Source organism: Magnolia sinica, chromosome 10, assembly GCF_029962835.1.
Source record: "Magnolia sinica isolate HGM2019 chromosome 10, MsV1, whole genome shotgun sequence".
NCBI classification, from domain to species: Eukaryota; Viridiplantae; Streptophyta; class Magnoliopsida; order Magnoliales; family Magnoliaceae; genus Magnolia; species Magnolia sinica.
The window spans coordinates 12477826-12493865 of record NC_080582.1 but is presented as its reverse complement, the minus strand read 5'-3'; the positions used below and the strand labels follow the sequence as shown (position 1 = coordinate 12493865).

The 16040-nt window shown below is 40.3% G+C and overlaps 1 protein-coding gene across 2 annotated transcripts in view; it reads left to right on the top strand.

The window, feature by feature from the left end:
• The window catches only part of LOC131257997 (uncharacterized), a 45903-nt gene extending 33308 nt beyond the window's left edge, over positions 1 to 12595 (top strand). For both annotated transcript variants that reach the window (XM_058259019.1, XM_058259018.1), the window contains exons 5-8: positions 2928 to 2987; positions 3086 to 3304; positions 3765 to 5396; positions 11955 to 12595. In XM_058259019.1, coding sequence (XP_058115002.1) covers positions 2928 to 2987; positions 3086 to 3304; positions 3765 to 5396; positions 11955 to 12527 — 2484 coding nt within the window. In that variant the 3' untranslated portion in view covers positions 12528 to 12595. The remainder of the gene's footprint in view (positions 1 to 2927; positions 2988 to 3085; positions 3305 to 3764; positions 5397 to 11954) is intronic.
• Positions 12596 to 16040: the final 3445 nt, after the last annotated feature.

Genomic DNA, 16040 nt, shown 5'->3' with positions numbered 1-16040 from the left:
AATAGTAATGCAACATGATGGCAACCATTTGGATGCATTATTTTTTCTGTGATCTAGTGGACTATACAAGGAAAGGTACTTTGAATTATGGGCATACATGCCAACCTGATACTGTAGGAAAGCTACATTGTGTACTTGGTGTATGTATTGGGTGTGTGGGTGCACAGTGTTATGTACTCTCTTAGAGCATGTATATTTGTTTCTAATGATATAATAAAGGTGTGTTAGGGCCTCTCTCTCTCTCTCTCTCTCTCTCTCTCTCTCTCTCTCTCTCTCTTTCAATACTTCTTCTCTTTCCTTCATTTCTTTTCTTCCTTCCTCACTTCAAATCTCCTAAAACCAACTTGGTATTAGAACCTCGTTCCTTGCATTGATCGGTGACACATAAATCTGCTGATGTCAACAAGTGTACGAACTGTATGAATTCTTTTTGTTCGGGAAGAATATAGTTTGATAGATCTCAATTTGAGAAGATTTGCGGTGATTTTTACAAGGTTTATGGAGCCCATTTGAGGTACATTTGGGACACATTTCACTTTCAGCTGGAAAATCCCAAAATTAAGTTTTTCGTCGAGTTTTCTCAAATTGTAGCTAATCCTTAAGATTCTTCACATATGTTGGGTCAGATTTTCTCTATCTACCTTCTCAAGAAGTTGTTTCTGGAAGAACTAGGGATTTGGAGGTGCTGTTGAGCCATACCAAGGTGTGGTGGTACCGTTTTTGGGTCCTTGGGGGTTTGGAAATACATCGAAACCCTCCATGTATGTCTTAAGGCTTGATTCTCTTGTGTAAGGCATTGTTAATGCTTGGATCAAGCCTTCTATGATCTCTGTTGTGTGTTTCCTTCTTTTCATCTGTTTCTGGACCGCCAAGCCATCATCTGAAGCTAACTTGCCATAGATCTATGGTTGTCACTGATCTGTGGCCCTTCATTGAGTTGTTTATTCTTGGGTTCTGTATGTGTGGGTCCTTATGTTGGACAATATTCCTTCCGGATCTGGTATGGGATCGTCGGAAGCTCATCCCTTGTTAATTACAACAAGTGTTTTAAATATCGATGATATCAGCTGATATATCCCACGATATATCTTGTATCCCAACTGTGTGTTACGAAATGCACAGGTAGTGCCGATATATCCCACATATTTGATCTAGTGAGCATTTTCGATTTTTTTGTTGTAAGTCATGTCAAACTAGTGTCAAATGGTTATAAATCTATGATCCTTCACGTTTTCCATGAAAAATCGTGGATTTGGAACTTTGATTTTGAGATTTGGGGGAGATGGGTTAAGTTGCGAATAATTGAGAAAAATCTAAAATTCTCAATTTCTCGCAAGTCAGTTGTAATCTTTGTATCCAAACACAAAATTAAACATGTATGTAACCTGATCTAGTGATTCTTCTTTTGCTTTTGAATGCATTGCTTGGGTTTCCATACATGTCTTCTGCGTTTATAAATTATATGAATAGACTTTGAATATACTTGCATTAGTTCAGTTGGAAAGCACATATATTAGCCCCTATACAAAGAAACACCTATTATGTGCACTTTTCTTTTGGTAATGTTTTGATTTCTAAGTGTGTATTGATGTCTTTTTCAACAATCCTTGGAGTTTCATTGAAAAATTCGACCAATTTCCCAGTGTTCCCATGTTTCCCAACAACAGCAACGATACATTATGCAATACAACTGATATATCCCATGTGATAACTGATATGTATCCGTATCCTAAGGGTGTGATACATTACGCGATAATGATATTTAAAACATTGATTACAACTTTCAAGTTGAATGGCAACAACTATTTGTAGTGGGCTCAATCTGTAAAGTTTTTTCTAGGGGGAAGAGATAGACTTTTATATATATTGGATGAAGCTCCATATTCAACAGATATACATGCTCCAAGAGGGCACACAACACTGTGCACTCACACACCCAATACATACACTAAGTACACAATGTAGCTTTCCTATAGATACACATGAGATAATTGACCACCTGATGAGTGGGCTTGCTTTATTTTTTAGGCCAGCGCATGTTGAGAGTGGTTTCCATCTATGAACGGTCCCATATTCTTTACAAGTGTGATGTTTTACTGTGCATGTGAAGTTCTCTACATCTAACATGGCGGGATAGTGTCCATGTTCCTTTTTCATGTGGCCAATATTAGATCATTCTGATCCTGGGTCAAACTTTCTATCTGCACCATGTTGAATGTCTTTCTCCATGCACAACCATGCATCGGGTGGTTCCCAACTAGTTTCAGAAATTAAAGTGTAAATTTTTCTACGTGCTGTCAACCATCCTTGATTGTTAGGATGCTATTTTTGAGAAACTTTTTTTAGTCCATCACATCTGCACCTGCAAATGATCAGTTAACCTATAATTTTTGGTAGATTGCTTGCCCTGAGCCATACACTCTTGATATAACATATGCTCTTTCTGTTCCTGCCTTCTTGGGGATTAAGTCAGGAGACTTGGTTGCTTCTATTGTTCTGTTATGGAAAAGACATCTCGTTTTCTCTCCATATTATCTTTTGGATTTATTTCAAAGAACAATTAATGGTATCATTTAAAAGAATAATGCATCTATGGACTGGTTGGTGTTTATTAGTGTAGAACTTTCAAATCAATGTTATAGTTACAAGCCTAATGCACATAGCTGCTATAATTCTTCTTTCAAATAACTGTGACGGTTTCATACACTGGAAACTCAATGCCTGCTTGGCTGATTTGACAGTTGCACTCCTCATGTTCAACTGCATTAATATGGACAACTTAATTGTCTTCCCTTTTTTTACTGATGCTTTCTGATATCAGGCTGTAATTTCTTGGCTAATACAGTGGAATATTCAGTTGCTATTTCCAGTTGGCCATTTTCATGTCTATACCTAATGAGCTAGTCTATCCTTTTGACTTAACGCAGGCAGTTCGACGCATGAAGACTTCTCCATTGACTGCTGAAGAAAAAGCACGTATTCATGAGGTGATTATTAATTGGCCATTCTGCTCACTTATCTCATTTCTTTACAAATCTCCCACTTGGATTATATAACCATCATATGCCAATTTTGTAATAACCAGGGACTCAAAGTCCTAAAGCTTGATTGGATGTCAGTATGGAAATTCTTTGTCCCACATAGAGATCCATCCTTACTGCCCCGTCAGTGGCGAATTGCACTTGGGACTCAGAGGTCATATAAGACAAGTGATTCTGTGAAGGAAAAGCGGCGATTATATTTATCAAAGAAAAGAAAAATAAAAAAGGCTTTGTCTGGTTGGCAAAGTACATCAGAAAAAGAGGTGAGTTCAATTTATGGTTGATCAGTGAAATCCACAGGGTTCTAAAACATTGGACCCTGCTATTGGGATCTCTTTGGGATTTTTGTGGGTACATGAAAGTCAACATGGCACACGTGTGCGGGGTCCAGGCTGTTCATCAGATGCCCCACCCCACATATCTTCTGCCCCAAAATCAGGCTGGTTCACTCATCAGGTGGATCACACATGTACGAAATCAAAGGCACTGAAAGAAAGTCCAAAGGTCCACATTCAACATGCATTTGTAGCCAACTAGATGATTGGACCGGCCTGTGTGGGTCAGGGCATCTAGAAGGTGTTCTCTCTCCTGATGAATGGCCAGTTCTTGAACAAGTGTTCCCATTAGATGTGTGCCTGCACATCTAAATGTGCGTGTTGTGTACACATTTCTTGAAGCATTCTAATGACCTCATCATGTGTATGCTGAATGTTTGGTTACCAGGTTGATAATGCTGATGGAGGGGATAATAGTGCAGAAGGTAACATGGATGATGAAGATGAAGCCTATGTGCATGAAGCATTCTTGGCAGATTGGAAACCTGGAAGCTCCAGGCCCATGTCTTCTGAACTTCCTCTCTCAAATTTTAGCAGTACCCTCCTGCAATCTGGTGGTACCCTGGCACAAGTTGGTTCACATGGAGGAGAAAAATGGACTGGAATTATGAATGAATACGAGGGATCTGGTTCCATGCACGAATATGAGGCTGCTTCGGAGTCCCCTGGTGACCAGCAAAATGCATCTTGTTTTAATAATGTTAGGTACAGTGCATCTCACACTGTGGGTTCTGGCCAAATGACTTCTGATTGCAAATTGAAGCCTTTCAGGCCATACCGAATGCGTAAAAGCAATGCTGCTCAGTTGGTCAAGTTAGCACCCGATTTGCCTCCAGTAAACCTTCCCCCATCTGTCCGCGTGATCTCCCAATCTGCTCTCAAAAGCTCCAACTGTGAATCACCAATTTCTAAGCACCATGGTTGTGAAACAGAAAATCCAGTCTTGAGGTCTCCCCATGTGGTAAGATCAAGTGCTCCTTCCATGACTGCTGTAAAATCCAGAAACGTACTCCCCAAAAACAGTACTGAAAATCATTCCCAAAAAGACCCAAGAACATCTCCAAATCAACTCGTCACTGAGGAAGGCGTCCCTGAATCAGATCTTCAGATGCATCCTTTACTACTCCAGGCCCCTGACGATGGACGCGTGCCATATTTTCCAGCGAATGAGAATGCTAATGGTTCTAATACTTTCAGTTTCTTTCCAGGAAATCCTTTTCAGGCTAACCTCAAGCCCTTCAGCAAGTCCCAACATGTAGGTAGCACCTTGGATTGTTTCCATCCAGCTCTAAGGTCAAAGGAAACACCTTCTGACTTGTGCACTATTGACTTCCATCCGCTCTTGCAAAGATCTGATAATGTAGATAGTGACCCCGTAATTGGATCTTCGGTGGCTCACATGTCTGGTGATTCAGAATCACTCCAAGGCAGTTCTGCTCGTATTTCCAATTCATCTAATCCCATTCCGATTTCACAAGTCATTGATGATCAGTGGGCTACCAATACTGCACCTTCCAGCCCTTATGAAAAGGCAAATGAACTGGACTTGGACATCCACTTAAGTACATCAACTAGCAAGGAGAATATTAAGGGAAGCAGAGGCATGACTGAACATGACCTTAGTGGACCGACCACAAGTGCACTGGACGATAGAAACATAGAAGAAAGACAACAGAGTAATATCCAATCTTATCACAACGGAGAAAACTGCTCTTCAGCTTCTTTCGCAGCCAATTCATGTGTGAATGCAGCGGGAATTGGTAAAACAGGCTCGCAGACAAAAGCTAGCAATGATACACATGCTATAGCTCATGAAATGGCACTATCAGGCAACAGTATAAGCAGATATGGTGAAGATAATCAATGTGAGCAATCTCTTCAAGAAATTGTGATGGAACAAGAAGAGTTGAGTGATTCTGATGAAGATATCGGAGAAGATGTAGAATTTGAATGTGAGGAGATGGCTGATTCCGAAGGAGAGGAACTGGATTGTGAGCAGCTTGCTGATATACAAATTAAGGTACACCAGTTTCTCATATCTCAATGCTCAGGTTCTTGTGGGAGTTCTAGGGCTTGTCTGGGTGTTACCTAAAAGCGCAGATTAGAGTGCAATTTAGCTTCCCGGGATGAGAATGAGATGGTAACAGTTCTAACCTTTACCATTTCATTCTCGTTTTGGGTAGTATGTTTCTGTTGGGAGCATTTAGTGCATCCTGCCATACTCAGTTGCAGCACATGCCTATGTCTCTAATTCTGGGAAATGTGGATTGGTAGATGGCATCAGCTGCTGTCCTCATTCTGGGGACATCCAGACAGCTGCCAACGCTGGATATTAGAATATAGTAACTGTATTTTAATAAAGCTTCAATATTTTCTACTTTGTACTACTTTCTTGGCATAAGTACATACTACATGCATATATACACATCCAAATGTGCTTGTAGTGGAGATAAAACTTGTCGTTTATTTATTTGATGGTTTTCATACTGGCCATACTCGTTCATCACTAATTGGAGACCCTCATGCTGGCTTGTTCATCACTAATTGGAGACCACCATTCTGGCTCCAATCCTATTCTTTGTATGTACACAACTTGTCGGAAGAATACTTGCCCCATACATTTGCAGAGTTTGCCTTGGCCAGAGTGCTTGAATGCACACATGCATTTGTACAAGTGTCAGCATGAGCCAACCTCGCACAAATAGGGCATTTGAGCTGCGAATTAGGTGGTCCCAACCTTGGATGAACCAGCACAAAAGTCATGCTGCTCCACTCATCAAATGGGCCACACATGTACATTGAACATGGTCTCTGTAAATACTTTTGAAATTTGAACCATTGTCTTTGAACATTTGTTTCTACTTTATGAATTCACCATTCTAAGTTTTGGGCCTGTCATCTCTACCGTGGGGCCACATTTACATGGTTCCGATATCCCAAATGTGCTAGGCTGGCACATGTGGCTGTGTAGATCTGATGTAGGTTTAGCAAACCTCTATCTTTGAAATTTAGTTTATTGTTATGCATAGGGGTGTACATCGAGCTGAACCGAGTCGAGCTGGCCTCAGCTCAACTCGGCTCGGCCACTAGCTGACCTCAGCTCAAACTCGGCTCGGCTCGGTCCTCAAGCCTGACTGGCTAGCTCGGTTCGGTTCGGTCAGCAGCTCGGGCCAGTTCGGGTTGAGTTCGAGCCAAGATCGAGCCGAGTTTTTCTGTGCAGTATTTCCACAAACACTTGGACTGCACCTTCAAAATCCCATTGTCTGTAAAACAGCAGCAAAGGTTGTTCAGGTATTTTATCAAATACCTTCCAAGCAACATAGAAATCCAAAAAAAAAGGGTATTTGTTTCATATACATACCTTCCTTGCCACTAGCCACTCTTCATTGAGTCATTTCATCAAACACTTGGCGAGTAACATCAATATCAAAGTAACCGAGTCACCAAACTGGTTTGATCCGAGTTCGATTCGAGCTGGGTTCAATCCAAGTGGAGTCAAGCAGGGGCCAGCTCGAACTCGGCTCGAACTCATTTTCGAGTCGAGTCGAGCGAGCCAAACGAGCTAGCTCGGTTCGTGTACACCCCTAGTTATGCATTCCATGAAACTATTGCAGAAATTATATCCCATCCTCATGTTTCAGTTCTTGCTTTTGCTTTACTGTTTTGTTTCCATAATGATTGCAGCCCTTGTACAGTTTGAGAATAGATTCTCAACCATACTGGAAAAAAATAATATATTGCTTCCCTTTATGATCTCGTAAGTCTCAACCCACTTCCTAGAGTTACTTCTTAAAAAAGAAGAAGAAGAAGAAGAAGGAAGAAAGAAAAAAGAGCTTCTTGGAGTACCTAATAACCGTCTTTACAATCCAATTTCATCAATCATTCCTATCAAAGCCCTATTCTTTGTAAGTTTGCCGTCATATTTCTTCTCACCACTTCTATCCTGGTAGATGTCTTCCGCATGTCCTCCTTTTAGGCCTTTCAATGCTAATTAGAGTTCCCTTCCTGACCGGGCTTATTTTAGTATCGAACCATCTCAATCTCCTCTTCATCACTTGATCCTTGATTGTTATGATGCAGCATACAACAAGACTAAACCATCTCAACATGCTCCTCATCATTTTATCTTCGGTTATTATGAAGTGGTGTAGCTCATGACTAAACCATCTCGATCTGTTCTCCAGGTCTCCATCATTTTCCATTATTGGGGCCGGTGTTTTAAATATCGATACTATCGGCCAATATATCGGCCGATATTATCGTTAACGGCCACCGTCGACACGAAACCCCTCAAAAATACTAAAAATTTCTGGAATTATTTGTATCGTGCGGTATATCTCACGATATCGCACTATATTTTGCGATATTGCCATTATTATCATCTTTCTCATGTTTTATTAAGGGATTTTATCAAATTTGATGCCTAATTACTCAAAAAAATTGAAAAAAATAAAATAATAAAAGAGAAAGGCTTTCAATCCATGTAAGAGAGGGGATTTCGGTACTAGATTGCGTGATCGAAAGTATACTTTGGTGGGCCATGATCGATAGCAGTGCGCCGTGCGAAAAAATCTCAATTTCTCCGTTTTTTTTCTTCATATAGATGATAGATTGAAATTGCAAAGGTGATTTTGGCGACAAATCAGCAAAAATCCTGGAGTTTTGGAGTTTCAGCGAGAGATTTTAGGGTTTTGGAACCCACTTGTTTGAAAAATGGCTTTAGAAGCCCTTTTACAGGGAAGCCACCAACAACCTAGCTGGTGTGGGTACGTGTCGTTCGAAAACGAGCGTTGACACTCCTAGTGCTCTGAGTTGTATGAAAGGTTCAAACAAGATCAAAGTTACATGGGCCCCACAATGATGTATTGATCATATCTACACCATTCATCCATTTGGGGAGATCATTGTAGATCTTGATCCCAAAAATGAGTAATTTCCAAGGCTCAAGTGGACCACGCCACAAATAGCAGTGGGGACAATGATTCTCACCGTTAAAATATTTGTAGGGGCCACCGTGATGTTTACTTTCCATCCAATTTGTTCGTAAGGTCACATGGACCTGGATGAAGAGAAAAAACAAATATCATATTCATCCAAATTTTCTATGACCCTCAAAAGGTTTCAATGGCTGGCGTTCAATCCCCCACTGATTTTTACAGTGTGGTCCACTTTATTTTTTGATGAGTCATAATTTTCAGCTCAAGTCTTAGTACGAGCTCACCAAGTGGATGGACAGTTTGGATATAACTCATACCTCATGATGGGACCCACAAAACTTGGTGACGTCAACACACCAGCTAGTGGTGGTGTGTGGTGCACCAGCCAATCCGCTGCCCTTTTACCCTACGAGGTCTCTAGTTATAGATGGACGGTCTTGTTGGGGGCTTTGTGGGTTCCACCTTGATGTCATGTGTTTTATTTGTACTGCCCATCTATTTTGGATGATTAGTTTAGGGCATGAGCTGAAAAATGAGTTAGATCCACATTTCAGGTTGAGCACACTAAAAAAAGTGGTGATTTAACGGTTAAAATTAAAAACTTCTTTGGCCAATGGTAACATTTATTTGCTATCTAACCACTTGTTAGGGCCCGCTAATTTATCACATAAGATTTGGATGAACAAAAAACCAAATATCAGCTTGATCGAAACTTTTGTGGCCCCTAAAAGTTTTTAATGGTGACCCTTGTTTTGTGTGGTGTGGTCCGCCTTAATTTTGAATCTGCCTCATTTTTTAGCCCATGCCCTAAAATCATTTGCCAAAATGAATTGACGGTGTAGATACACCTTATTACATCAATGTGGCCCTATGGTCAAGGTCTCACTCAATGCCACAGTTGACCACTATTCGAGGAAGTGGTTTGTGTAGTGTGCGTGGATTTCGAAAAGCTGACTAAACTCTTTTCGGCCTACCTCGATGTATGTATTGCATATCGATGTTGTACATTTGTTTGGGCTGCTTGTTTTATGGCATGGTCCCAAAAAATTAAGTAGATACAAGTTTCAAGTGGACTACACTACAAGAAATAGTAATGATCTCCCATCATTAAAAACTTCCTAGGGTCCACCGTAATGGTTATTAACCATCCAACCTGTTGAATCTGCTTTATTGGATCTGCTTTATTTTTTGGATAATGTCCTGAAATGATATGGAAAAATGGATGGATGGGGTGGATATTGAATATAGTTGTCTTAGTTCAATCGGACAGCACATAGCTTAGGACCCTATACAAAGGAAACCTATTATGTGCACTTCTTTTTTGAGACTATATGATTTAAAAGTGTGCGTTAAGGTCCTTTTTAATAATCCTTGAAGTTTCATTGAAAAATTCAACCATTTTCCCAATGTTTCCCCATGTTTCCCAAAAAGTGCGATAAATTATGCCGATACAAACGATATATCCCGTGCGATAACTGATATGTATCTGTATCCCATGGGTGTGATACATTGCGCGATACCGATATTTTGAAAACGGATTGGGGCTACTCCTAAGCATGAACTCAAAGCCTGACCACGACCTCATTCTTGATTCTTTCCTTCCCAATCTTACCACACATCCACCTCAACATCCTCAACTCTGCACCTAACATTTTTCAGTCCTCACTTTGCCCATGTACTGTTGCAAACAGAATACCATTCTAAATATCCCTTTGAGTTTAGTTCTGCACTCTCCAATGTCCCATGCAGTGATCAACTTTTAGAAGCTTTTCAACCATTAACACCTAACCATGCCAAAGTTACCTCTTTGTGAGGGGGCCATACAAATGACATGTGACTAATTTGGCTGCCCGATGAAAACTCAGAAATAAATATGTAGAACAATTTGACTGAGAATTTACCATATTTCTCTTTCAACGACAATATAGAATCTTCCTCACCAACTGTTACTGATACGGGTATCGGCCGTAACAGCCCATACGGGCCCCCCCGTAATGGTTGGAATTTTTTTTTTTTTTGACTGAAAATTCTGAAAAAGTACCTAGAAAATCCATAATAATGTAAATATTTCTCTCTCTCTCTCTCTCTCTCTCTCTCTCTCTCTCTCTCTCTCTCCATCAATCCATCAATCCCTCCCCCCCCTACTAGGGATCAATACCAGGACCTCAGTGTTGAAACGAGGTATCTTTCACTCAGTCTACCACTTGAGCTATGGATCAGGGTGTTCCTAGAACTGCCTCTTGATTCTAAGCATATGCACTGATAACATTGATTATCTCCTCTCCTAACATAAGTTTTATTAATAAAATTTTACAACTTACTCTCTTAATATCTAAAACTTTATCCTTCAAATCTTTATCTACTACTATCCCTATCCCATTTCTATCATTGTCCTTAACTATACAGCATGGTTTATATCCATCAATTTCTTTAGTTTTTTGAATCCTTTCTACTTGGTCTCCTGAATGCAAGCTATTTTAATTCTACTTTGTTTCATCATGTCTACTAGCTCCATACTCTTACCTGTCAGTATTTCTATATTCCATGTGGTAAGGCGAATCCTATTCTTCTTGACTAGCTTCTTTACTCTTGCGTGTCTAGAATGGCGTAAGAACCCCCGTGTACTTCTCATCACAACCGGGTGTTGTTGTGGGGGAGTTGCTTCTCGGGGACACACTAGCCAACCGTTGCCCATTTCTCACTCCACATTGATATTTATTGATCAATGGTTATGCTAACTATTAACCTTTCTTTGTCATTCAAATGTAAGGGTAAAATGATAGTACATTTTACCTTTGGAATGAGATTCGTAAAATTCCATTGGAATGAAATTCAGTTAACTGTAAGTTTCACTTGTGAGATGGTAATGAGGTTTGGTACCCAGTGCCATAAAAGGGTAAAATCCGATGGATGGAAGGAGGTGTGGGTTCCAGGATGAGAATGGGTGATACCCCTGCACCATAAAAGGGTAAAATCTGAACTCTCCTTGGGAGGGGAGTGGTTACAAAGTACGAGCTGCAAAATTGTTGTTTACAGCCAACGTTGTATATGGTAGAGAGAGAAGTGTGTAAGTACTGCCATTGCTCGGTTGCATTATAAATTGTGTTGCATTCTGATATGTGGACAGTGGAATCAACAAATCTGGATCGTTGATTTGGTCCAGCACCTGTTCATTGGTCGCCATGCAAAACTCACTCTTGAGTTGATGATCAAATCCATCCGAATGTCAGCCTTCTTTTGAATAGCTGTATGTTTTGTAGTTACTGATGGGATCTGTTTAAAATGGTTCTTTGGATCCATAAGATTCCAAGTTGGGACTACAGTGGATTGTCTGGATTGATTATTGGGTTTGGACCTATTTCATTTAAATGATCCTGACCAATAGGATACTGATTGGATGGTTAGTTGAATCAGTGTAATCATTTTCCAGTGGCCTACAAGTGTCCTGGATCAACAGATGGTCCAGATCGGTTGATTAGGCTCTTCATGTGTTGATTTCTAAATCTGTCTTGTAGCACCATAACTTGCACTGCTATGAAAGCACTGCATTTCTCATCTTTATACTGCAATATATTAGTGTGATCGGCAAATCTGAATTTTGTTTGGTGAAACACTTTTAGCTAACATTGCCACTGTAGCAGGTGGGCTCAACCATGACAGCAAATGGAGAAAAGATTGTAGCCAGCCAGGATCATGATAGACAAAGGACATGCGATCCGCAAAGCAATGTCTGTATTGCCAAGAGCAACACACGTTCCCGTAAGTTAGGATCGACTGAAAAACAAAAAAATGCTGTGAGTTTTAGCTCTGAGACGTGCACCCCAGGGAGTTCTGGTTCAAAATCCAAACTTGAAAGAAGGAATCAAGATGATCAAGACCTGAGCAACGGACTTGGATCCCGTCCCAGCAGATTGAGCAAGAGGAAGCCCAAAACGGAGGGTGCAACGGCACGTCCTCGAGAATCTCCACTGCCCCATTTAAGTTCTGCTGCTGCTGAACATGATGGTATTCTGTTAGTGAAGAAACCCAGAAAGCGGGTATGCAGAACAAATCCGAAGACCACAATGAATAAGAATACGGTTTGCTCAGACCCATTGCCATCGGCCAAGACAAAAGAAGGCACGAAACTGGAGCCTGATACGGTTTGCTCGGAGCCATTGCCATCGGCCAAGACAAAAGAAGGTACGAAACTGGAGCCTGATGGAATTCCTTAACCTCCATTGTAGGTTGCTTTTGTAAATATTTTCTCATTGAAATGGCATTAGTTATTTTTTTGTGTAAATCTTGGCTGGCCCGTTAGCTCACTAGGGAATTGGCATGTGCAATGCATATGGAGAGAGAGAGAGAGAGAGAGAGAGAGAGAGACTTCTGGAGGAAAAAAAAAACCCCGGAAGGAATGTGACTACATGAGAAACAGTAGGTTGTCAGTGGTGGACCCATCCAGACCTTTTTCTTTGAGAAAAAAATAATCCCCTATTGTGGCCCTTTGGAGTTTTAGATCTGCTTCTTTGTTTGGGCTGACATCCTAACAAGAGGCAGTGCACTTATGTAGGAGATGTTACACGGTTATCATGGTGGGCTCCATATAACCTTTGTTAGATGGGCTCGTGTGCACTTGCCCATAGGGCGGATTAGGTGTTAATGTGTTACCCTTACTGTGGGGCCCACCTTGATGGTGTGTTGTATATCCATGCCATCCATCCATTTTTCCGGCCATTTTAGGATGTGGTCCCAAAAATCAAGTGGATCCAAATCTCAGGTGAACCACACCACTGGAAACAGTGGTGATTGAATGCCACCCGTTAAAAATCACCAGGACTCGCTATAAGCAGATCCGTAATGTTTATTTGCCATCCAATCTGTTGATAAGGTCAACCAGACCTGGATGAAGTGTAGCTGATCGGAAACTTTTGTGGCTTGTAAAAAGCTTTTAATGGTCATTCACCACTGTTTCCAGTGGTGTAGACCACCGGCGATATAGATCTGCTCAAGTTTTGGGACCACGTCCTAAAATGAGCTGAAAAAACGGATGGGCGGCCTGGATATACAACAAATTCATTAAGGTGGGCCCCACACGGTAAGGGTAACACCTAATCCACTCCCCTTGCGTAGGAGCAGGTCTAACCCCCTCTTGATGTGGTTAAAATCCAAGCCATCTGTCTTCTTGATGTGGTTAAAATCCAAGCCATCTGTTTGTAAGCAGGCAAAATTTCAAAATTTCAGAAATGTTATTGATCTAGATTGAAATCTCATTCAATACCTTGTAGAATCTGTGTGTGTGTGTGTGTATAAACCAAAATTCCTAAGGAATATATATTTTACCAAATAACGCCAGGACCATTAGAAATTACAAGGAGGTGCTCTCTGGGGGATGAAATTACAAAATGCCTTCATCTAATTTTTCTCTAAAAAAAAGTAGTGAAAGTTGAGACTTGTGGGTCCACATGGTATGTGTGTAACATTCAATTCATCCAAGTGTATGAACCCCATGGTGATAACATGGAAAAAAAAAAAGTTTGATCAAATCATCAAATGGTATACACTTACATGGGGTTATTTTGAGTGGGTATATTTTATTTTTCATGGATTGGCCTGCCTTATTTTTTTTTTTTTTTATTGGTTACCATATAATTGGATTTGAGATATTTTTGGTCTGTCTAACACATGCCATATGGGCCCCACAATGTTTTATTCTTGCCTTGGCAGAGAAAAAATCAAGGTAGTAATATAATTTTTTTTTTTAATTACTGAAAAAGCAGTTTAGGAATATCGTTCCGGGAGGCACTGTTTAGTAAAATTAGAGTTCCGGATGAATTTTGCAGTAAAAATCCCAACGAGGAGTTGCATGGTAAAGCTCCCATACAACAATTTGTATGTGAATATTTATCCTAACAGGGGTAATTTGGTCACTTTCATTATCATTCTAAACTAATTCTCAAAAAATAAAAAATAAAAAGAAAGAAAAGAAAAGAAAATCTAAACTACAGAGTATTTTCGTCTTTGCAATTTTAAAAAATACTTTTTATAAATGATCCGTTGCTAGTTCAATAAAAGAGGAGAACGTCCAATAATTCTAGGGGCAATTTGGTCATCAGGAATTATATGGAGAAATGATCTGTATATGTTCCCTATTTGCATCGCCACACTTGGGACGGTCCGATTGATAAAAAGGATGGATGGTCAAGATTATTTGTGTAAAAATAGGTCCAATCAACAATCTGATCCTTACGTATCATGGGATTATCATAGATCCTTATGTTTCTGAAATGGACGGATGCAAAAAAAAAGAAAAAGAAAAAAGAACTTACAGGTGGATCGGATCATCTTATTCGTGCATTTTTTTTTGCATGGTAGACCAAAAAATCAGTGCATCACCAGATGGACGGCTTGGATTGATTGATCGAATTGCCCATGTGTCCAGCTGTAACATCAAGTCATTGACTCATTTCTCCATTATATGATACATTATACACATCTTTACACCATTTTGATTTTCAAAGGTGGGGCCTATGGTTCGGTAATCCAAACCGTCCGTTTGTTGCATCCACCATGGATGGACCATGTGGTGAGGATGACCTCAATAAAAAAAGGAACTTTATTATTTATAGGATTTTGGAAAAAGCAGCGTGTATCATCAGGTTAGGTTAGCCGGTACATACTAACCTTTTTTCTCAAGAAATTCAAGTACAAGGAATTGTTTAAAATAATTTCAAGGAAATTAAAATTATTATTATTTTAATGGATTTTACTGACAAATTCCTAACAAATGCAATATTTTAACGAGAAATGTTTCCGTCTTCTCTGACTACTCAGTTATAGTGCTCCTAGTTGCACTGGGACATTCAGACTGTCCATCGACTGATCCAGACTGTTCATTAACTCCAACGGGCCTTTCTAAGGCTATCATTCAAAGATCAAATGAATCTGATAAATATTAACCATTTGATGAATATCCTTTATCTTAGACGGTCAAGATTGTTTACAGAAATAGCTCTAGTCGACAGTTTGATCCATTCAGGTTAGGGCCCATCAATAATCATGGATTGCTTATGATTCTTAGGAATCTTTTTTTAGGCAATCGCAACCATCTGATCAATGACTTGGAAAAAGTGTAGCTACTGAAAATAAGGCTAAATCAAAGGACTGGATCATCTGATTTCTTAGATTTTTGTCTGGTAGCCTATATAATGTATTGTGGAATTAATAGACGGCTCACATCGATCGATTGGTCTGTCCAAGTGAACTGATGCAACTGAGAGCACTATAACGTATAGTGCTCTGCGAACACTGGAACATTTCTCTGTTTTAACGGGAAGTAACTGATCACGTAATTATAATTGTTTAGTTCTTGGACAGAGGATATACACGGTGGGTTCCACCTGATATAGGGCCCGGTGAGGTGGCCCAGCAAATCTCTTGTAGCCATCAATTTAGAGGTGTACACGGCCGAGCGGAGCCGTGCTTTGTCCAGCTCATGCTCGGCTTCGACAGCTTGAGTCTCAGCTCGTGCTCGGCCTTTGAGCTTAGAATAACAGATCGTGCTCGGCTCGGCCAACAGATCGGTCCAGTGCAAGCCGAGTTCAACTTGAGTTTTCAAGTCGAGTTCGAATTCGAGTCCTCGAGCTGGTTTCGAGTTCGAGTTTTCGAGCCAAGTTTCGAGTTTCGAGTTCGAGCTTTGGGCCGAGTTCCGAGTTCAAGTTATATATTGAGTTTCATTTGAATTTGAA